General features: G+C 42.0%; 1 protein-coding gene across 2 annotated transcripts in view; it reads left to right on the top strand.

Annotated features, from left to right (window-relative positions):
* Positions 1–957: 957 nt before the first annotated feature.
* Positions 958–22,753, top strand: part of LOC146596961 (phospholipid-transporting ATPase ID-like) — a 72,393-nt gene continuing 50,597 nt past the window's right edge. The window contains exons 1-4 of one of the 2 annotated variants that reach the window (XM_085303051.1): positions 958–1,154; positions 1,399–1,630; positions 8,289–8,367; positions 19,796–19,854. In XM_085303051.1, coding sequence (XP_085159177.1) covers positions 8,325–8,367; positions 19,796–19,854 — 102 coding nt within the window. In that variant the 5' untranslated portion in view covers positions 958–1,154; positions 1,399–1,630; positions 8,289–8,324. The remainder of the gene's footprint in view (positions 1,155–1,398; positions 1,631–8,288; positions 8,368–19,795; positions 19,855–22,753) is intronic. The other variant, XM_085303052.1, reaches the window with a different exon arrangement.

Below are 22,753 nucleotides of genomic sequence, written 5' to 3' on the forward strand. Positions count from 1 at the left end.
CCTTCATGTTGGAATTAGAAATCAGATTCAATGAATGTTGCCTGAAATAGGTGTAGCTTTGAAGAATAACCCTGATATCAAYGCAAAGGTATACAAGCTCTTGCTCTTCCCTCAGAAATTGCTTAAAGTACAAGAAGATCCTGTTTATTGCCTCTCAACACTTCATCCTTTTGTGACCACTAAACTACTGCCATTGCATCGTCCAGGACCTTCCACAGCTTTTCCACCAATGGGACTTAAGAAAATTTCACCTTCCAGAAAATGCTCTTTGACAAACACTTGACTTTCATGTTCTTAAGATTGATCAACTGATTAATGTATTTGTGGGTAGGACTGAAATTCTAATAGTGTTCACACAAATCCAATGGGAAAACACAACAGATGAAAGAAAAATGAGAGAGAGAAATGCATATAGAACTTTTATATTAAATAGACTTTCTCATGCTGTCTGTAATGAATTGRCATGTTTCTGTCAGGCATTACTGTTGATACATCTTAGGGAAGGATATGGTCATCTTAGAATGAAGCATGAAGGTTGCTTGAAGCTGCAGTTGGCCCAGTTTTATTTTTGTAGAGTAGCCGCTAGGTAAAATGCTGGGAGATGGGTGTATGGGGGGGCACTATAGTGTGAAGGGTCCCTATATTTGAAAAAAAATTTTGATTGTGGTCTGCTGTAGGTGAGAGAGYGTGTGAGAAAGTGCAGAGGCTTGTGATTCTGCTAAGAGCAATTGGCAAGGAGGACCACCTTGACAGCTGTGCACTGTCTGTGAGGCCGTGCGGATGTCAAAGGGGCCAAGGGGAGGTAATTCTGTAAGGGATGAGTAAACCCTTACATTTTGGCGCATAGAGCTGTCCTCTGGCTGACTAGAGGAAGCTCTGTGGTTGAGTTATGCAATTGTGCTTTATGAGTTTTTCTCTGCAGAGTTTGCTCCTCGCAACTGTTAGAAATTGGACTAGGTGGAGCCTTGGGATCAGCTTGTAGGATAGTCTCTATGTGTTTAAAGAACCTGACTAACTTTGGGAATACAGGCAGAGAGCAGGGCTGTTTCTGGGAAACGAGTCCCTTACCAAATTCATCTTTTTGAAAGCAATTTAATATGTTGGGCTCTTTTACTCTCTTGGTTTCCTTTTGAAAGCTTCTGCATCAGCAGGAGGTAGGTAAAGAGAGCAACAGTTGTCTTTGGAATTAAATGGGCTGTTACAGCCCGAGGTGCTTTGCTTTTCTACTTTAATCTTTCACAGCTTGTTGTCCTGGGCATTTTATTTTAAGGGAACTACTACACTCTCCATATCAACAGGAAACAGAATAAAAAAAAAAAAAATGGCAAGGAGCCAAGACTAGTGACTGAAGTAAGAAGTAGGGAACTTAGAGTAAGTTTAGTTACTGGGACTTTGCAGGGCAAGCAGGATCTGCAGTGCGTTTTACAGAATGGGAGACAAGGATACAATGCCTATTTCACCGTGTAAAGAAGCTTTGGTTTCTTAGATGAGTGTCGTTTCTCTGCGACTATGAGCCAAGCTGTTGATCTTGGGAGGGGATAAAGCAGCGTGTAAACGAGAAGAGAGGAGTGTATCGGAGTGCTATGGAGGGCAGTAACTTTGTTGCTGTGACTTTTAGAAGCCTTCAAGGGTAAGACTAAATGCTTTCATTTGACTAATTCCTTTTTCCTGACAGCTTCTGGAGCAGAAAATTTGCATTTTCAGACCCAAGATTTTTGTAAAGCTTAATCAAAGTGCTTTGGGTTGGGTTTTTTATATGCCCACRCTGATAGACTTATGGGTGGAGTGAACTGAACTGTGCATGATTTTAGCCAGCAGCTGTATGAGGAAACTGCTATTGTTTGAACTGCTTCGGAGGGAGCARACTGCAGTTTGCATTTCTTTCCGTGAACACTCTCTTCCTCTGCTGTTGATCAGTAACCTGAGCATTACRACTAACATACCCAAAGGAGCTGAATGCAAATTTTGACAGCCATTCTGGTGTCAATTTAAAGAGAGTTTTAATGAAGACAGATGGAAGATATTAGATCATTACTTTAAAACGTGGCAGATAACAGAAAGARTCTGTTTCTCAGCAATTACAACTAATTGTATTGGCACAGTAGAGTGTAAGGAGTAGGAGCAGTTTGGTCTGTGGATAATTTTGTGAGTTGCTGTACATGTAGTTTGGAACTGCACYGGAAAATAGCTGAAGGTTGGTTCACTTCACCCAGGATACCTGTTCAGGTATTCCTGCTTTAGAAAGCTGGGGACGTTTTAGGCAAACTTTCAGACTCCTTGCAGAGAGCTAGCAAATTTAAATCTGCATCAGCACTTCTTTTGTGAATCCTGACTAAAGATTAGTCTTTGGTTGTTTCTTAAACTTATTCCAAGYTGAATCCAGGCAAATCCAACTACAGCTGCAAAATAACAGTATTATTCTGAGATTAAAATCACAAGTTTCAGTTGCCTGTTCTGCCACTCATTTCCTATATTTTCCATTTGCGAAGTAGGGAGAGGTACAATAAGTGTTTTTTCTACTTTGCTTTTGAGGTGTTCAAACACAARAGGATATAAGGAGGGGTGGAGAAATATAATTCCTAATGTACATTAATGTTAAAGATGACTGGTATTAATTATTTTTAATGGCTGAAATTTTAATGTTTGCTTTAAATAGAGGAAAGCAAATGCAACTTACTCTTGAGAACCTCAATTTGAGCAATYTGAAACTGTTAATACATCAGCACTTTAAATGGGGCCCTTTACAAACATGACTTTTTGTGGCATGTTACAAGGTCAGTCAGTGCCAAGTGTACCAGGCGTTTACACTGCTCTTGCCAGAGCATCAGGAGGCGTTGTGCCAACGGCGATGCCCTTCTGTATGATACCTGTGAGCAAATGTGACTTCTTTTTTAGTATCTGACATTGTACACCCCCCTAGCAAGTATGAAACGAAGGCATGGAAAAAATACGGAGTTAGGAGACTTACCTTATTTAAACCTTTACATATTTTCTCAACTGTTCYTCCAAATCCAGTTTAGAGGGAGATGTGTTCAAAACCTGAGGACTTAGACTTGGTTCATCCCATGGTATGCAGTAGCATTACTCCATCAAGAGCAACAGGCAACACAAGCAGTCTTGAGCCTTTTCTATCGTGATGTCCTGTGCTTGGGATTCTACTTTCTCATATACTGAGCCGTTGATTGGATATTTAGTACTGGAAAAAAAAAGAAAAACAAAAAGAAGGTTCCAAGACCTGTGAATATTTGTGATTGCTACATCAGCTGAATATAGATAAAAACATTTCCTTACAAATCTTGCTCACATACAGAAGCTGACTTGACATGGAAAGCTGTTGAGTGAAGGCATGGCATGCGTTCTGAATTTTCAGGTARACAAAGCAATTGCATGATAAGGATACGTATATATATCACATTATTTCTGGTGACAAAACTGACTGGAGAAATCTTATTTTGCTGCCTATCTTCACTGGACTTTGGGTGCTTGTTTCCACCATCATATCACAATTCATTGCCCCATCAGATCAGCTAATACTGCAGTTTGGACAGGAATTTTGTTCTGTACTGGACTGTACTTCATGATCTGGATTAAAAATAACCCTTCCAAAAATGAATATTTTTAATGTGGTTCACTTCAGAGAGCCTGGGAAGAAGGTAGTGGGAGCAGAAGCACCAAGTGTTCTTTAATTCATATTTATCATTGAATCTGATGTATCATGTAGCTACACCCAGAGAAATGGGTCCAAGAAACTAACCATATTTTCCACTCAGAACGTCTGTTTTCTGTTCATCAGAGTGACATCTTTTCTGATTATTCTACTTATCCTTGCAGCGGCAGGGAGTGCCTCCTTCCATCTCCAGTTTGCAGTAGACTGCCTTTGCTCTTGGTTGATGAATTACCCTTAGCGAGCCATGTTTTTGGATTAGATTGTGGCCTCTGCAAATTCCACTTGTCATAGCTCATCACAAGCTGCCTCTTACGCAGAAGGAACATTAGAATTGTGTTCTCAAGCCAAATCTAGATTCTRGCTTTTGCCTCTCAGGCCTTAAATAAGACTGAGCTTGGATTTTGAAAGAACATCTCCTCCCTATTCAAGACATATCAAAGCGGCTATTCTCATTGTGGATATYGAAGTGCTTGAAGCTCATGATGAAATTGCCAGTAGCCACAGAAGAGTTGGATTGTCTTTGCAGAAGTSTAAGCCCTAGTTAGACAGTTTATAGAGCATTGTATACACGAAAGCCTTCCACAGCGAGGAAATTTATTCCTAGTTCATACCCTTGACTCCCTATAAATGAGGAACAGAGAATTTGATCTTTAAATGATTTTCGCTGTCAGCTCTGGAAAGATGGGGAAGTAACATATGTCCTGTTAAGCAGAGGAGTTGGAACTGCACCACTAATAGAGATCTCTTTCAAATACTGTGAGCCTCAGCTGATTACTGAACAGCACAGGGTACCAGGAGGAAACAGAAATGAAACAGAATAGTCAAGTGAAAAATGGAGCTGCAAAAAAGTCCATCTGAGCTGATGTATTCTATGGAAGACAGCTTGAGGAGATTTAAGCTGTGCTTCACTTTGTATCTGAAAATCATTGGTGCCTGGGAAAATGAAGGCAAACAGGAAGTTGTCTGCATTTTGACTCTTGGAAGCTTTCATATGTTTTATGGTTTTCAGTTAGTTCAGAAATAGGAGGTTGTGAAAATATCATACCAAAATTTGAGAAGTACTTCATACCACATGAAAATGAAGCATATCAGAGACATCATTCTTCCAGAAAGTGCAAAAGGAAATTAAAATCATAGCAGTGTATATCACTGATAAGAGGCTGAAGATCCATTGTTACAATTTTGGAAGGGAAGCTGAACTTCTGATTTAAAAAATAAAGCAAGACATAAGAAAAGACAGCTGAACAGGGGAGTGAATTTTGATCACAACTGGAATACGGAACAAAACCCTGGAGGAGATTGTTGACAGATACAGGTGGAGAGTTTCTTGACTCTTAAGGTACAGCTGAGAGCCCAAAATATGCCAAGRAAAAAATCAGGCTGGCAGAGCTAACATCAGCCAAGAGGAACACATCTTGCTGTAGAAATTGCGCGCACTAGCACAAATAGAACCGTACTGAGAATGGTACCTAGCACTTGAGGACCAGGTGAAGGACACAGCAGCCAAAGCAGTCTGAGGTGATCAAAGCAATCGAAGCCACAGCTAGTACCGGTACGAAGTGCCAAGCACCCACAAAGAGGATAACTCCACCACCGTTTCTTTAGGTTTCTTTCCATACTTGCAGCAGAAGGGCAATGAAGTCTCAGGCTGAAAACAGGCACATAAAAGTATTAAGGTGTATTGCCAGAAGCTGTGCTATTAGCAGACAGGCACACAAAGAAGCTACAGACTGTGAAAAAAACTCAGAGATTAAATTGCTAGCTAAAGGAGTATGAGAATGAGATKTGTGAGCCAAAAGCAAACTGGGAAAAGAAGATATTTGTAATATTATCAAAATAAAGCGTGTACCTTAGCGTGTTACAAGCCTTTCGTGTCATTATGGGTGCACCCGCTGAATACTGACACATTTTCAAAAGACAATGTGGTTTTGGCAAGGCAGGAACTGAATTTTGCTTAGAGGATCAGGTCAACTTTGGAAAAATTTGCAACTCATGGGCTTTAGCTAAGCAAACAACTGTGAAAAGCTGTGTGATGGAAGTAACATATTTGGAAAGGTATTGGTACARGTGTATAGGGTAAAGTTTATCTCAGTCTATGCCTGCTCTAAAATACAAGTTTTCACTAGAATGGTGAGCCTGTAGGATTATTTAATCAAGCTGCCCTTAAAGGTAATTTGAATTTGCTGCTGAGCAAAGATATTCAGCGGATGCAATTCTGATCAAATGCACTGAGAAGCTGAAGAAATTAAAGATGCCCCATGACAAAATAGTGTATTATTGCAGGTTTTTTATCACACAGCTGTCATGCTAGAAACCAATGATTAATGTACCACAGTAATTAACAAAACCCGTGTGTCAGAGCTGAAGGAAGTTTCATGTTTTTATTTATGAGAAGCTGATCTGAACTCTATTGTTTGTTTGACTTTATTATTTGTGAGAGAAGGCTTATAACCTCTCTGCTCTCCCATAAAAATAAACACCTTTTTTCTTTCCCTCTACTGAAATTATATGCCTTTCAATTAAGTACGCAACTAGGAGAGATTTAGTAGTTGCATACAGTCTTTCTAAAGCATTTGGCAAATACAGCAAAGTCTGGAGTTCAGCATTGTACCTGTATCAAATGATTACGACCAGCCAACCCTTTGCAATCTGATGCTACACGTGGACTGTGATTATCAGATCTGCAGCTCTTGGTGCTCTAGGAAGAGTCTAAGGTCTTTACTTATAGGTGTGTGGGGAGCTGGTCTCACTCCTCCCACTTGTTTATGAGGAGCTCATTCTTAGTTAGGAAATTTATATAAGGCCTGGGATTAGCAGTCCCCAAATGATACAGAAGAATATGTTGAAAATGATATGCCAAGGCCAGTAAGGGATGGAAAGTAAAAGAAGTGMTAGGGTTATTTTAAATTAACCTCAAAAGAACAGCAGGATTGAGAAAGCTTTAGGTTGTGACATTGAGTACTGYAACTTCAAGTGGCTTAGCTCCATGGACAGAGGAAACTGTGGAGAAGTATTGCCCAAACTTTTGTTCTGGTGAGCAGAAACAGTTGGATCTATGTGAGTGACTGAAAAAAAGGATCTCTTTCAAGGACAGTGGGTGCAGAGGGGTTCCTGAGCACTGCAGTACCTGAGCACAACCGGTGCACAGCTGGGACAACTGTGCCTGGGCTGCTGTGGGTCCAGGGCCTCCAGCCGTCAGCAGGCGGCTGCAGCCTCACCTGCTGCTGTTGGCAATATTTCAGGCTCATTGAATTACAACTGCTGGCAATAGCTCTGTTTTAGCATRTGGGACAGAGGAGATCTGCACAGAAGTGTTCAACCTATGCAATCGTTGTAGAGCTTTTCTTCAAGTTTATCTTTGCTCTCCRGAAAAGAGTGAAACCCACATTGCACCAGGCGCTGACCAGTGGTGTTGGGTCAGGAGTGCAGCTGGCCACTGGCACAGGCTGCATTSACATTTGTGTGTTTCTGAAATGTGTTATATTGTCTGCTGTACTTTTCTCCTTAGCCAGCCTTGCTTGGGCACAGATAGAATATGATTTAAAGCAAGTGGCACTTTAAAATTAAACAGGAGGAATTGGTTTGTTTTTGTATGAGAGACAATATGAAGATCTGCAAGTTGCTGTGACTCATTGTGGGTGTTCTTTACCCATGATTTTAAATTTTTCTTTATGGAACATAAGCAGTGTCAAAGTACAAAAACTTCATTCTATCACTTAGTTATAGTCATTTAGAAAACTTATTTTAGTTAAATCACGATTCCCCCAAACTTCTCTGATGGGCTCCATTAGCCTGTTTAGCAATTAGTACAGCATTCTTGTTGATTCAGGCTCCAGGTCAGCGAGGCACGCAGAAGAAGACAGCCTTTTCCCAGTGCTCCTGGATCTTCCCAGCCTGTCAGCGCCAACGTGGCCATTAAGTCTCTTGAATAAACAGTGCCACGCTGGCAAAACCGGAAGTTTCATCACCACCAGACTTGATGTGATTTTTCTAATGCTCGGTCTGACTGTCTGGACACGCTAAGTGCCTTAAAAGCATTTCAGGTGCCTAGCTTTCGGCCTCTGAGCCATAAATTTTACAGCCACCAGGGGAAAATTTTTACTTGGAGCTGTATAAGCTAGTCAGCCTCAAACACCGAGGATACCCAGCAGACCGGGAGCTGTGAGCCAGCACATGTTGAGAACAGGCAGATGCACAGGAAGCCAGTGTTTCCCACTGTTTCCCTCTCTTCAGGGAGGCTAGTCTGGCTGTAGATAGTCACCTAACTCCTTTGTATCTTAAATGCAAGCCCTGTGAATATCTTATCCTTTTCATATAGTTAAGGTAGCAGGGAACTTTCTTTTTAGCCTCTCCTTCACTGGCCCTTCTCTGTGCTGTGTCAGGAGATGAACAGATCAAAATGTCCAAGGTAAAGTAACCTACACTGAAGGAGCGCAACTTGCAAACCTGAGATGGTTTTATGTTTAAAACTTACTATATGAAGAACTGTGGCTGTTGATCATATTGCTTTGGAGCTAGTATCTCCCACTGTAAGGCCATAAATCACATGTTCATGTTGCATCGTGTCACACTGTGTGAGTAGAAACCCCCATTGCGAATTATGTTCTCTCTTGTCTTACAGAAATTCCATGGAGTTGGACTAAAATAAAGTTTTGGGATGCCTCTATTTGGATTAAAATTTGGAAAGAAGAAATTGAAAGGTGAGTAAGGTCTGGTAATACCATTGTCACTGTTGACAGCCTAAGRAATATGAACTCAGCACATGCACTAGCCCTTGAGGACATGCTTTGGAGCRTGTCTTACACCCGCAGAGCAGGTGCGGGAAGATGCGTTCTGTTTATTTTCCCTGCATTTACTGCTACCTCAGGGAAGTGCTGCAGACTGGGTCCCRGTGAACAGGAGGGCATTTAAAATAGAACAGTCTGTAAAGTTCTGTTTTTTTGATGTAATTTCTACATGAGTATCTTGGAGTGGAGGGAGTGATACCCAGTGCCCTCTCTCAAGGTGGAAGTAAGTTAGTCTGATAGCTTGGTGCAGTTACTTGATGATGAGAAGTGTTAATGGCAAAGGCCCAGATACTCCCTTTAGTGTGAGGCAAGGAGAAAAGCAAAGTAAAGAGATGCACCCTGAGAGCAACCTGAAGGCTACAGAAGGGAATGCTAGCCCTGGAGTAGAAAACTGGGCCTACACAATTCCTTCAATGTGAGCTCCACGTGGCACCCCGAGATAGTCCCTGAAATGAATGGATATAGAGATAGGGAACACCCATCCTCTGCAGCGTGATTGTCATGAGACTTTGTAGCAGAAATCCTTGCGGAGAGGGATGCTTGGAGGATATTAGCCTTCTTTCTGTGGGGAAGCTACTGCAAGTAGGCTGGAAGAGCTCTCTGGGGATAGAAATGGGGTCATCTGGGTGCTGCTTCAAGAGAGAATGGCATTTCATGCAAAAGCCCTGAATTCCAGGGATGTTCATGTTGAATGTGGGGCTCAGCTGCTTCAGAAGCCTTGTGCATTTAGCTGGTCTGTGTGACTGGCTCTCCTGCTCCCTCCCAAAAGTTCCAGCATAATCTTTGTGCTCTGTCTCAGAGCATTCCTGTGGTTTTTCTCATGCAGACAGGGAGCTAGTGTCATCAACCTTTTTTTTATATGAAGAAGAAAGAGCGTAAAGACAGGAGGTGTACATGCTCAAGCCTCATTCGGAAGCCCGTCTATACGGCCTTTACTCGTCCATTCATTCAGTCCTGAGAGCGTGTGTATATATATATATTGTATCTATTCTGCCAACACTGATTGCTTTCACTGCTCCCCTCACCAGTGTTGTTTATTCCACCCCTCCTGCACGCTGCCCCACAGGATGGCCCACTGAGTCCTGAGAGGGACACAGAAGGGACAAAGGCATCCAACAGGAGGGCGACTGGTGTATCCATACAGTGGACCAGCCTCCTGCAGCTCCTTACGGTGGATCTTCATGTGTACTGGGGCTTTGCAGTAGGAGTAAATGAGCTGTGTCTAGCATTTTAGCACTTCATTTCCAGGCCCAGGTTGCTGTCAAGGTGGCCTGATCTCTTTTCAGGAATTTATGCCAGCAGCTTCTGTGTTGAAAGGGAAAGTCTTTGATCTTGCCTTTCCAAGGGCTCTCGATGTTCCTCCCTGTATAAGCTGGAGACAGAGGTTAATGCCCTACTCATATTTTGACATGAGTATTTTTTCCCCAACCTGTCTGAGCTCAGAAGACTCGATAGCTTTTCCCCAAAGGTTTATGTTTGGAATTGTGCTGCTGTTTCCCATTCCTGATGCAGGGCAGACTGTGTGCCCTGAAGTGAGGACAAGGGCATCTGCTGTTCTGATAGTCCACAAGAAAGGGTTGTGTCTTCTCACAGGGAATCATCTCTGCCAACTGGAGGTCTCTTTCTCTCYCTTGGCTTTGGAGAGGAGATACCGCTGAGCTTGTCCACCCAAGCCATCGCTGCTTATATAGCAGTAGTTGTGCTGATTATCAAAAAGACAAATTGCTGTATTAGGAAAAATTAGTGTTTTGCCCAGTCCCRTATCTGGGCTTTAATGGAGCAGCATTCAGTCCCTTCAAACCAGGTGTTTGAAAGACTTAGAGATTCAGCTCTTCCTAGATATAAAGAAGCATACTTTGCAGGGAAAGCACATTTTATGTGCTTTGATCACCAGTTCAACACCACTGAATTCAAAAACGAARAAGTTCAGAGAGGGCTATGAGAGACTGGGCTGATCAGGGAATGAGGAGCTTCTATAAGAGGAAGCTAGAAAAGGGGGGGGGGGGGTTGTTTTATTTATTTTTTAAATTCCTTTGCCTTGCAGCCGAAAARCCAATGGGGCTATGACTGCTTTTTGCAGACATTTCACTGGAGTACATGCCAGGGATGAAGTGCTATTTTAATAAAATAATTTAGGGGTCTTTGTGCTGGGAGACATCTTCAGGCCTGTGCTGCCTCGGAACAGATGAGGGTCCTCTGCGGGGAACACCCCATTCGCTCTCACTTCCTAGAGGGACAGCGCTGCTCATGGAGAGGTCTAATTCCCATTCCAAAAACAAAGCTGGACTAAACTTGACGTTATACCATTAGCACAGGTCTCAAACGACTTGTAGGGGAGAGAATGGATTATCTCAGGTGTAAATTGCTGAAACTGGGATCAGTATTYCTTCCATCAGAAGCAGCAACATTTCACTCATTCTCCTCAGCAAGATATGACTGTTTTCTTATGATCTAGGATGCAARAGAAATTAGGAGGATTTTTTCAGGATAGATACAGTTTAACTAGAGAGAGTAACATGCTCTGAACTTCTTGGAGTCAAGAATCAACTTTTTATAGTTTTGTGTCCTTTACACAAGGAGCAGRRATATAATTAAAACTGAGCTTCATAAAACAGTAGTATGTGTTTATACACATATTATWCACATATATGAAACAACAACAATCYGTAATATGCCATGTCAGATACTTGCACAAAAACWGTTGAAGGAAACCAGTTYCTAGATGACTAAACCTTAGTTAAGCTGTTCAAGCTGAAATGGGGAAATACATGTTTTAGATAAGCAGCAGAAATGTTTTTGTGGAAAAGATGTCTGACTGAGATCTTTCATGCTGAGGCTTAACCTGCAAGTAGCATTGCCTAAGCAGAGAAGAATGGGGAGACTTTACATTTTTGGAGCATGTAGGAAAAAATAAGCTGCTCTCCAGGACAACCGGTCTACGAGGAGCTGAGCTCTGGGCAGAGCTCAGCGGGATCACGTAGCTCCATAAGGAGAAGCCTGACTGGGAGGGGGACAGTAACTGGCCTGCAGCTCAAGAGTGGCTCTGCCAACATAAAGCTTGGCTGGTTTTGTGACTCCCATTCAGATCTAATAGGAAATCTTTTATGACCACAGACACTGAGTATAAAAATGTATTTATTTTGACATAATTTCCCATGAGGAACATAACTGTGAATTGAAAAACTTTTCAAACTTTTTTCAGAGCTGTATTTATTTTTATGATTTTACATCACTTCCCGTCACTGTGTATCACTGTTATTAACAACATGTGCAATTGTATCAAGCTATGGCATTACCGGCATCCATAGGAGATACTGTCTTCTATTAAAGGATATGATATAGTTTGATCAGTACCAGAATAATTTTTAAAATACAAATAATTAACTATTTCAGCTGTTTTATTTGGCCTGTTGATATTTGTCAAAATATGATGAACCACTATTACTGAAAACAGGATACAAAGTGATATAAAATTCTAAACCAAGTTTGGAAAAATAGGATTTCCAAAATTAAAATTTCCCAAAATRAAGAAGAGACAGATTTTCCACTTGGTAAAATGTTTGAAAGCACTCGTTTTCATTCAGAAGTGGACTGAAAACAGGCGTGCAAACATGTAGACGTTCCTTAAGAAATAATCTAAATTAAGAAATAATTTCGCCACTTCTGAGATGTRGCAAGTTTCACCTTGCTGAGGATCTGGGCAAGGGAGGAGTGAGACCTGCTGGGCAGGAGGAAGGGAAGGACAAATCAGGACTGGTGCTATCACAGGAGAAGGGGGAAGGGAGAGGTGGGGCAGCCTCTGTCCTCGTCGTAGAGACCTGATAAAAGAGTATTTTTTTGTGAGTATTTTTTTTTTTGAGCTTCTCTAGCACTTCTCAGGCCTGTGTCACAGAGGTCCTGCTTGGCCGCACGTGTAGTACACGTTGAGCACAGCTTCTGGAGCCTTCTTTGCCTGCCATCGTTCTCTCTGTCCTTACAGTGATAATATGAAATGCCGCAGGATCTAATACCGAACTTTATCTTTAAGCTAAATATTTACTGGACCTGAGGCAGAAATAATGCCAGTTCACTCTCARTTTTTTTTATTTCAGACCTTAGATCTGCTATATGACAACAGAGATATTTTAGGACATCTCTTGAAGGAGTCCTACATTAGGTGATGCCAGAAAAGATTCATTTTGCATTGATATCTTGTCCAGGAACATGCAAAATGTTTTACCTATGTTGTCAAATTCCAGATGTTATGTAGTGGCCTTTTCAGTGCTGACAGTAGATTTAGCTCTGTACTAGGCACAAAAGAGAGAATCCTTGACCAAAGAGTTTACCTTCTACGAAAGTGTATTTCTTACATTTCATTTCTTCATAAGGAAGGAGGATTCTAGACCTTTCAGGAGTCTCTGTCTTGTTTTTAAATTATGGGAGGCAAAAAGATCTGGTAAGGAAGATTTAAGATTTTCATTTAAGAACAGACAGGCAGGATGGAATAGGGATAAAATCCTATTTATGGTGGTGTATCCGAATGGTCTTGCCTCAGAACTTTTAAATTAAATCCCTCACACTCAGTATAAACCAGAGCGTGCCAAAGATGAAAATGCATGTGAGTGCCAGAAGAAACTATCTCTAACCACAGCAGTCAGAGAGGCTCGAGAGAGGAACGGGCATTTGCCATTTAAAAATGTTCAATTTTATAACATGGAGGCCTTGAGAGCCCCTCCTTTGAGTCAGTAATAAAAAACASGCTTGTTTGCCAGGCACCCGTGCGTGCGCCTGCTCTGAGCGGGGCCTGGCTGCGATCTTCACCTTTCCCACGTCCGTCCCGTCTGGTTCTCACCCGTCCTCCTGCCGCACGCCCAGTCACTGCACCACAGCACGCTTTGGCTGCATTTGAAGTCAGGGATAGGCTTTGGTTTGGTACTATAAAGCAACTGCCACACTTCAGCACCCTGTAGCTTACAGTGTTAGACTGATACACAGGTAATTGCAGTTCATTTTTTSCCTGGGTCCCAAACTGCGTGTATAGTGTAGATATTTAACCCCTGCAAGTTTTAGGCCCTTCATATAGCTCATCTCTTCACCACTTATTCTCTGGTCTTTATTAAAATTGTGAGCTATAAATTGGCTTGGTAAAGATCCTTTACATTATATATATATGTGTGTGTATATATATGTGTGTGTGTGTGTGTGTGTGTATATATATATATCAGTCACTCAATGCAGCTCTAACCCCCGCAGGCACTGCTGTATTATAAATTTAAAATCCTATGGTATTGCTGCTATAAAAATTATACTTGTTCACTTGAACCCAACTATAGGCATTCTGCCCCAGGACAATACCTGCCCATCAACTTGTTGCATGGTTCCTTTGTYGCTTTACGATTGCAAAAGGAAGCAGTTCCTGCTCTAATGTGAAGGGAGACTTTGGCTAATAGCTTGCATAATAACCTCCCTAGGAGTAACAATTTAAATTCTCTAATATAGTATATAATGACTTGCCCTCTCCCATGGRGTTGTCCTTTGGTGAACACTAAAATTTTCTTTTTTAGGGGGATGGGGGACGGAGGTATCGGCACACCRTGGCAGATTTCAGTTACTTGCTCACTTGGAGTAAGTTGGGTGCAGGGCATAAATAAAGGATAATTCTCTTCCTGTGAAGTGGTGGGTGATCTCCTGCATGCCAGATGCACAGAGGCACTTCTGCCGTCCCTGAGAGGTGGTATGGAAAGCTGGATCGCATGGTGCCCCAACAGTAGATGAGGTACCCCAAAGAAGGATCCACAAGTGTAGTGGGGGGATGAGACATGCTGGAAGGAGACTCACCTGTGAAATTTGAAACAAAAACATGCTGCATGGTGGAGGCCTTGGGGAGCTGCTTATAGGCTAATGGGGATGGGGAAGGCCTGAATTGCTGCTGCCCAAAAGGTAGGCTTGGGAAGGTCATACAGCGTGCTCCTGGGAACTCTAAGAACAGTGCTACCTAGTCCAACTTTCACATCGTGGTATTGGTATGCTTTGCTAAGAGGAAAACTGTTTTTGCAAGGAAAACTGAACAGATGAGCCCAGCTCCCTGATGCCACTATTTGTAGCTGATTCTGTGCAATTTTCATGCTCTTGAGGTTGCTTGTTTAAAGGGTGCGGCAGAGTTTTTTTTTTTTTTTTTTTTTTTTTTTTTGATGTTGTCTCTACACTGTTTTCAGGCTTGGTTACTCTGGCACTCCCCTAATTGGGCTGTGTTCATTTCATACATGAGGTATCAGGCCATGGTTTGTATATAACTTGGCACAACCACGCAGGGCTTAACCTCCTGCTCCTTGGAGCCACAAAATCTAATATCTGCAAACCTTTTCCAATGGCCTGTKCAAAGTGTTTCTATTGGCATATGCTCCTTAGCATAAACCACTAGCAAATTTCCAGGATCTCTGACCAGATCTTGAATCTAATCTTTTGTGGGACTTTTCCATACAACAGTCCTAAATGTAGAAGCCTTGTGGGCTGGCCRGTTACATTTATAGCTGATTTTTGGCATGAATTTAACATTATTCAGTACAGATGTTATTCTGTGGTTTAGTTCCTAAATCTGTCTGCCTGAGAAAACAGCCRCTTTCCCAGTGACTTGGTCTCAGTGGTTGGATCAAGAACTGGGCAATAGGCCATATTTGTGTATGCTGAGTTTCCACTGCTGAAAAATTTAAAATAGTTTTCAGTGGCAGTGAAAYGATAACTTGGAGTACAAATCTCATTCCTTCTTTCCAGTGATTTGTGACCACAGTTTGCAGAARCAGAAGGTTTAATATGAGTTGCTTAGAGGTAAAAATGTTTCAAGAATTGAAAAAACTCTCATCTGCCAACCCTTCAGTTTTCCCCTCCCTTTTTCCTTAATGCGTTCAGAATTAACAGTGCATGATAAGACATGTGTGCTTGGATCTACAGCCAAAATATTCYGAGCAGTGGTTTCCAGGCATAGCTGATGTAATGGTAAGGTTTCTCTAGCTTTTTGTTTATAGCAGTTATCCAAGAGGCTTCATTTCTGTCCGAACTGTTACAGAAACAAATAAAAGAGATGTCTGATCTATCATAGTTGAAAACTGCTTGTTTGGGAAACACAGCAGGAGGGCCTCACTGTTCTCTGCTGGCAAAAATAAAACCACTGAGACAGTGCTGTCTTGTGCATGTGGTCAGTGGTGGTTCTCCTTTTGTGTATCTAGAGGAGAGAGATTTGCTCGCTGACCGTGTTGGACGAGGCACCCTTTGCAATTTGTTGTGGCTGTGCTTGCATTAACAAAGGTGTTGGCTGTTATTTCCAATAAGGATAAGGAATATCTTGTCATTAGAAAGTTGCCTCAGACCTTGGCCTTTGGGAATGCCACCTCTCGGAAGGCTGATGACTCTTAAGAACTCGGGTCTCTAGAAAGGGAAGAGTCCTGGTGTTCAGGGTGAATTTGCCAGGGYAGGCCAGAGAATTGCCAGWCAGTTTTGAACGCAGGTTCATGRCTATCTGKGGCTTTCAGGAATGGATTGTCCTASARATCCTCCTCCTAGGTAGCATGTTGATGCTGGTGCACCATTCAGGTGCTTCTGCCCTACTTGTATAGAGGGGAATACATGATGCTGGGAGGCAGTCTGAGAAAGGAGAAAAAAATGCTTTGCTTATCTGAACTCCCCTGTGTAAGCATGTGGCGTGTTGGAACAGCTCTACCTCTGCTTCTTRACAGCCAAGAGCTGAGCTGGCTCTCTGTGCCCTGGCCTAGCAYGAGCTCTACTAGTGCATTGCTACAAGCTGATAGATTTTTCAAACTTTTTTCATCTAATCCCATTTACTTTGAAGCCATTTATCGTTTTAATGGATTTTATGCCAGGACTAAACGTGGAGTCCCTGGGGAGAGGACTGGAGTAGCATTTACTTTAGAGGAGGAAATCTGTGAGCATAGGGAAGTTCTGTTTTTAACAGTGTCTGTCATCTTCTTTGATAATATGGGTTACTCTCAAGAAAATACCTGCAGGGGCACGTAACACAATAGTTAAAGGTCTGCGAGCCCGGACCTCTGATCTCTGCTTCTGTTTTCCTTTTGGACAGTGGACAAGTGACCCTGATCTCTCTGTACATTGTTTTCTCCATTGTGAATGAAGAGAAAAATGTGTCTGAGGAAAGCAGTAAAGGAATTTAGCACTCTGAGGGTCTTTAATGAAGGTCTGTGCTGGTCTGAATCACCCAGCCAGGGCAAATGGGAATTGATTTGAAAATGTCTGACTAGGTATGCCTGAAAAAAAAGGAAAGCACATTCACCTGCTAAGACAGTAAAGAGGGTTTTAAGTACATAATAAAGGACCTGATGACAACAGACAGACATAAAAAAAATGGTGATCTGGAAAAGGGCTTAAAAATTATGGATGCAGTGTTATTTATAGGGTTACTGGAGGGAAAGGAGGAAGGATAGCAGTTCAATGCATTGAATAGCTTACATGTTAGCTAATGCAAGAGTGGATAAACAGGAAGAACTGGATGTCTTAATAAATCATTTAATAGGTATAACAGACGTGATGGGCTAAATCATGAGGTTAGGACATTAATAGAAAAGAATAGAGCTTATTCTGGAAAGGGGAGAGATGTTTTCCTCTTATGTTCATGTGTTCTGATATCCAGCGTGTAGAAAGAAACGAACAAAATAGCAAATCTGTGAGTAGTGATACAAGGGTAAAGAACATTGACATATCAAACTAGGAAGGACAGTCTTTTGTGAACAATTAGTATGGTTATCTGAAATACAGGACATGGTGGTAACAGAGAATTCCAACTATGCAGACATACGGTTGGGAAGGAACATAGGGGAACACGATCTGTTCAGCATGTTCTTGGAGTGAGTTGGCACAACCCTTCCACACAGAGGTGRGCAATTTTTTGGAACTAGAGAGGTGAAGTCATAGTATGATATTTAGGAGAGGAAAAAGTGACAATAGGGAAGTGTTTAAAATGGACTTCAAGAAGGAAATCTTCAGTAAATATGGAGAACTGGTAACTAATGTCTCATGGGAAGGAAATCTGGGATGGGAGGGAATTAAGCAGAGCTGTCATTTCCTTAGATAAATTATACTAAGGGCATAAGTGCAAGCTATCATGTTGCAGAGAAAGCTTTGGAAGGGTGAGTAAAATGGCTAAATCACAAGCTTTTCATTCACTTCGGACCAAAGAAGGATGCCTACAGAAGTTCCACAGCAGRCTGCTTTATCCAGGACAAACTGTGTGGCAAAGGCACAAAGTGACAGAAAGCTATCAAGGGCATAGAGAGCAATAAAAGTTGTTCTGTCACTGTGGGGTTCTCTAGGGTACTGTAACCCTTCAAGTAAGAAGCAGATCAATGAAGATTTATGTCTGCTACTCTGTGAAAAAAAGCTCAGCAAATAATTAAACAGAATCTGCTCCTTTATTTAGTCAGACATGGTAGTATTCCATTAGGTTTAGCTCAGTTGGTTAAAGTGTGGTGCTACTAATGCCAAGGTTGTGGGTTCAGTCCCCRTACGGGCTATGCTGAGGGTTGGGCTAGATGATCTCCAGAGGTCCCTTTCAACCTTACTATTCTATGACTCAACACATTTCTTGCCAGCAATGGAAAGTGGAGGAAGACTTTTGGCTGGAAATAGAGAAGAAACATTTAGGTAAAGTAGGTGTTTTCCTTTGGTTTGACTGCACAAAGTTAATTGTGTACTGAGAGAACTGCCTGGAGCAATATTGTCTTTGGGAGTTTTTGGAGCACAGGCAGGTGAAGTTCAGAAAACTGGGGAAAGAGCGAAAGAGCTTTTTAAGACATYTATCTTGAAACAGGGAAACAAGAAAAGCTGTACAATTATAGACGTATTGGCTTTGTTTCTTGGGTAAATGTTGAAACAATCAGACAAACCACTTCAAAGTACTCGGGGAAGGAAGAGATGATTAACAACCAGCAGTTCAGAAAAACTCCATTAAGCCAAAATTAATTCTGTATTAGTGTCAGGCCTGTAGGCTAGGGAAGAAGGCATAGACAGCTGTCACGTATCTTAAGAGACATGCTTGAGATAAAACCACCACAGTGTGAGTGCCAGACTTTTCAGGAAAAATACACTGACAATAGTTATCAACGATTCGTTATCAAACTCGTGAGATTTATCAGGGATGTATCCTAGATCTAGCATTCAATGTTTTCTCTTCCAACTTGGCTGGTGGAATAAAGAACACATTTACTGAATCTGCAAATGGCACCATCCTGGCAAGAACTACAAGCCCATTGACAGATAGTAGCTACAAGATAGTAGCTACTAAAAGATAGGATTAGAATTGGCTAGTTGGAGAAAAAGTCTGAAAAAAATGGATGCAATTCAATAAGGGCAACTCTACTCAGCTTTGGTAAACCTTCAGCTGCTAACTAAACCCAGTTTGGGCACTGTGCTTCCAGAAAGAGGAAACTAACTGGGAAGCCCACTGGAGATTAGCAAGAGTAATGCCAGTTCTGACTGACCAATAAGAAGCAGCTGAACAAACTGGAATTGTTTAACCTAGGGAAGAGAGGACTAGAGTAAGGCATAACAACYTTCAGATATGTAATAAATTCATCTGTGTTCTGTGTCCTTGGCAAGTAGTACAAGGAATTGCAATCTAAGGGAGAGCAGAAGAGCACTTTTGATCATCYTAGGTCAATTGAATTGAATAATGAGTTTTATGATAGAGAATAGGAAACAGCTTCCCCATAGTAAGGACACYGCAGTCCTGGAAAGAAAGTCAGAAGAATAGCCCTCACTGGAKCTTTCTAGGACATGTATTTAGACTGACAGGCATGACTCTGCCTTGAGGTAGAAGACAGATTTGATGACCTGCTGGAATCCTTTCCAGTGGTCTTGAATTTTGTGCTTGTTGTGATAGTGATGTCGATGTTAGGACATGCATATGTACTGGATGAAGGGCACTAATAGTAGATTCATGGCAACAGAGGGACTTCAGGGGAAGAGGTGGAACAGGTCAGGGGTTTCAAGCACTACTAGTTAAGTGATGATTCTTGCCCAGGAGAATTAATAGAACAGGTGAGCAACCTGATAAAGCAATGCTGGCATTGCAGCGAAATGTGTGYGTGGGAGAGCTGGAGTACAGACTCACATTACTGTCGCAATAGTTCACAGCACTGCCCTGTCAGTGCCACCAGCCTCTTCAGCCCCTTTGCATGGGACATTTAGCACAGAGCGCAGATTCTCTGTGACGGTACCTCTTAGTAAATCTTTCTTTTTCTGCTGCTTTGTTCCTATCTATGTGGATTTTGCTTATCTTCAAGTATATATCAGCTCTTCCTCTGCAGAAGTCTGATGTGTTTCTTCTTCTCTACAGAGGAAGAGAGACAACTTCAAGCAAACAACCGGGACTTCAATCTACAGTTTGAATATGCTGTAAGTAACCAGCATACATTGTTAATGCAGTTGTAATCACAGATGTGGTCACATCAGGTCTTCACATGTGAGGATTTTCTCCTTCACATTCATTTTGTTGTTTCAACTGATTCACATCAGAACATGCTAGCTATGACTCTGCAAAGGGCTTAAGTCTACACTTGATGAAGAAGAATAATTCCCCGGGCTTCCCAGAAAGACCTGGACTGTGCATGTTGTTGTCACCTGTGAAAAGATGGCAGGAACTCTGCCAGAGGGCACATCAGAGAGGTGTGGACCAGGCATAGGGAGATCTGTCTTTGGAGTCAGCCCTGCAAATGAACAATTGAAAGAGGTCTAAGTCTGAAAAAGCATAACAGAGTAACTTTACACACTTCCAGAAAATTATGTGAGTCAAAGTGTTTGCAGGATCAGGCTCCAAGGTCTTTCAGAAACAGAACCTGATTGGAAATTTTCTGTTAAAAATATGGCTCCATTTAAAATAAAACATGAAAGGAAATGTGTCAGTTCCTCAGCTCTTGCAGTGAAATCCTCTCTGGCAGGAAGGTTTTGAATCTGGCCTTCATGGCTTCCTGCCAGCTTTTATTTCCAGCTCCTTAACAGCCTACTTGGGTTCACACTGTGCCACAAAATCTGTGACTCCAATAAGCACCATTACACAGCCTGGCTGTGACCCAAGTCTACCAAGCCCTGATGCCAGGCAGCCCTGTGGGTAAATTGATTTCCAAAGCTTGGGGACCATTTGCTGTAGCTATGCAAGCAGGACAGCCAGCTCAGCAGGTAGGCCAGTGCTTCTTGGCTGTAAGGCAATCTCTCTGTTAAGGCTATCCTGAAGTTATATTCTTTTGAACTTCTTTGCAGTTGCCAACAGATACTGAATGAATATTGTGAAATTTTTGTCCTGTGCATCTCTGAATTCCAGCAGCGAAGCTCATCCTTCAGTTTTACTCAGGAGCTCCTCTGAATCATTTTGTTTTAGGAGCATTATAAGTGATTTTTAGATTTCAGGACTGGAACAATCCAAATTTTCAGAACATTTTAATTTTTCATGAGGTAGAAATTCTTACTTGCCACCAGCTTTGACTATAGGTCTTATGACTTGATCTGTTGGCAAAGTGAACTGCATGTTTTTCAGTGGTCACCTTTCATCCATGAGGCATCCTACACAGATCAGAGACTTCCTAGGTGTGGAGCTGCTGCACATGTACTGAATATGAAATGCCTTGTAGGTTACACACGTAAAGGGCTGTGCACTGTGAATACCTTATCAGGCCTGGTGATTTGAGACTGAGAAAGTGCATATGATTTGCAAAGAGCCTGCCAGTGCAATGGTATGGCCACTATGTACGGCTTTATGTTTTCTGATTGGATGTGGCAATGAAGACTATATGCAAAAGTGGGGCAGTGAAGCAGGAGGGAGAGGTACAGTCATCTCAGGGCACAGAGGAAAAGCAAGAAACTATTCTTGTTCTGAGTCTATTTCTGTGAAAAGCCATCCATAAAACAGATTTTGCATGTCACTGCTTCCTGCCCCAGGATTTGCAAATAACCAAAGTCAAAGAGAGGGTGCTGAGAGCTCTGGAGGGTTTCCGTGAAGTCTGTTGGTTAGATGTAAAAGTGCAGACAGCCAAACAACCAGCTCAGTATAATCCGCTAAAACTTGACAGTGAGTTTGTCTTAACCATGTTAAGACATGTTAGTCAGTCATGGTTCATGATTTCTGGAGCCCAGTGTAAATTAAGGCTTGAAAATCCTAGAAAACTGTTTAGAAAAGGCCAAGACTCGAGGTGGTGTCAGAATGGTGTAGTACTAAAAAACTGTTCTTAAGTGATGATACAAGCACTGTCCTGGGCTGCTTATTTCCAACAAGTCTTGGTAGCTCAGGTCACATTTATTAAATCTCCACTCCATGGTGCATGGAAAGGAACTAACCTTACTTAAAATTACTTAAGACCACACATTATAGATTACTGGACACATATGGAAATGTCCAAAAGAGAGATCCTCCTTTCCCCTTCCCATCAACATATGCATGATGCTCCTGAAAGTTTGCTGCAGGAAAGTTATACTTGTCCTATAGTCTGCTGGAAGGGTGAAAGTGGGGCCCTTTCTTTACTTTCATACTTGTCCAACTGCTCTGGGGTTGCACTGCTAAACACTAGGATATGGTCCAGTATACTGACTCCATACTCTGCCCTGGGCTGCTGAAGAACAGCAGCTGTTAGGATTAGTTGGCTCTGTGTGCTGGCATTTTCTGGGCAGAGTAATTTCTGTCTTCTGTAGCTACAGTCCTCCCTGCCCAAGACATCTTCCCACCTGTATCTATTTAATTTGACCTGTGTATAAGGGGACAACAGAAGACTTTGGCTTGTCAATGCTTCTTTGTGATACTCGGCTCTTCAGGCCGGGAGAATGTGCCTGCGTGGACAGCTACACAGGTGGTTGGAGTCTTTTTCATAGCGGCCAGGGTGAACAGCTGTCATTCAGCTCTTGGTCCCACAACGAGGAGATCAGTCCGAGTCTGAGTGCCTGAGAGTCTTGTCCCAAGGCAGGATTGCCCTCTTGTTCCAGGAAGTTTGCACTATGTAGTAATTCTGGCCAGGTAAAAGGGACAAAAGGCAGAAACTGGAAGGAAACACAGCAACATAACAAAACTTAGAAAGTGTTTTAGACAGTGTAAACTACAGGGGTGAAGTTCACTTTACTCAGTAATTTAAGGCTTTGTTAGCTGTAAAACCTATAGAACAGGTTCTTGTAACAAAGGTAGCTGAGAGGGTAAATGTTTCTGCAGGCTGAAGCAGTTGTTGAGAAAGACCAGTAAGAAAAAGAAAGGGAAATGCAAACAGACATGTAGTGGATTGCTTTACTGCTGCTGCCGGTTGTATGTCACAGCTGGTGC

Source organism: Rhea americana, unplaced genomic scaffold, assembly GCF_003343005.1.
Source record: "Rhea americana isolate MKP2758 unplaced genomic scaffold, rheAme1 scaffold_196, whole genome shotgun sequence".
NCBI classification, from domain to species: domain Eukaryota; kingdom Metazoa; phylum Chordata; class Aves; order Rheiformes; family Rheidae; genus Rhea; species Rhea americana.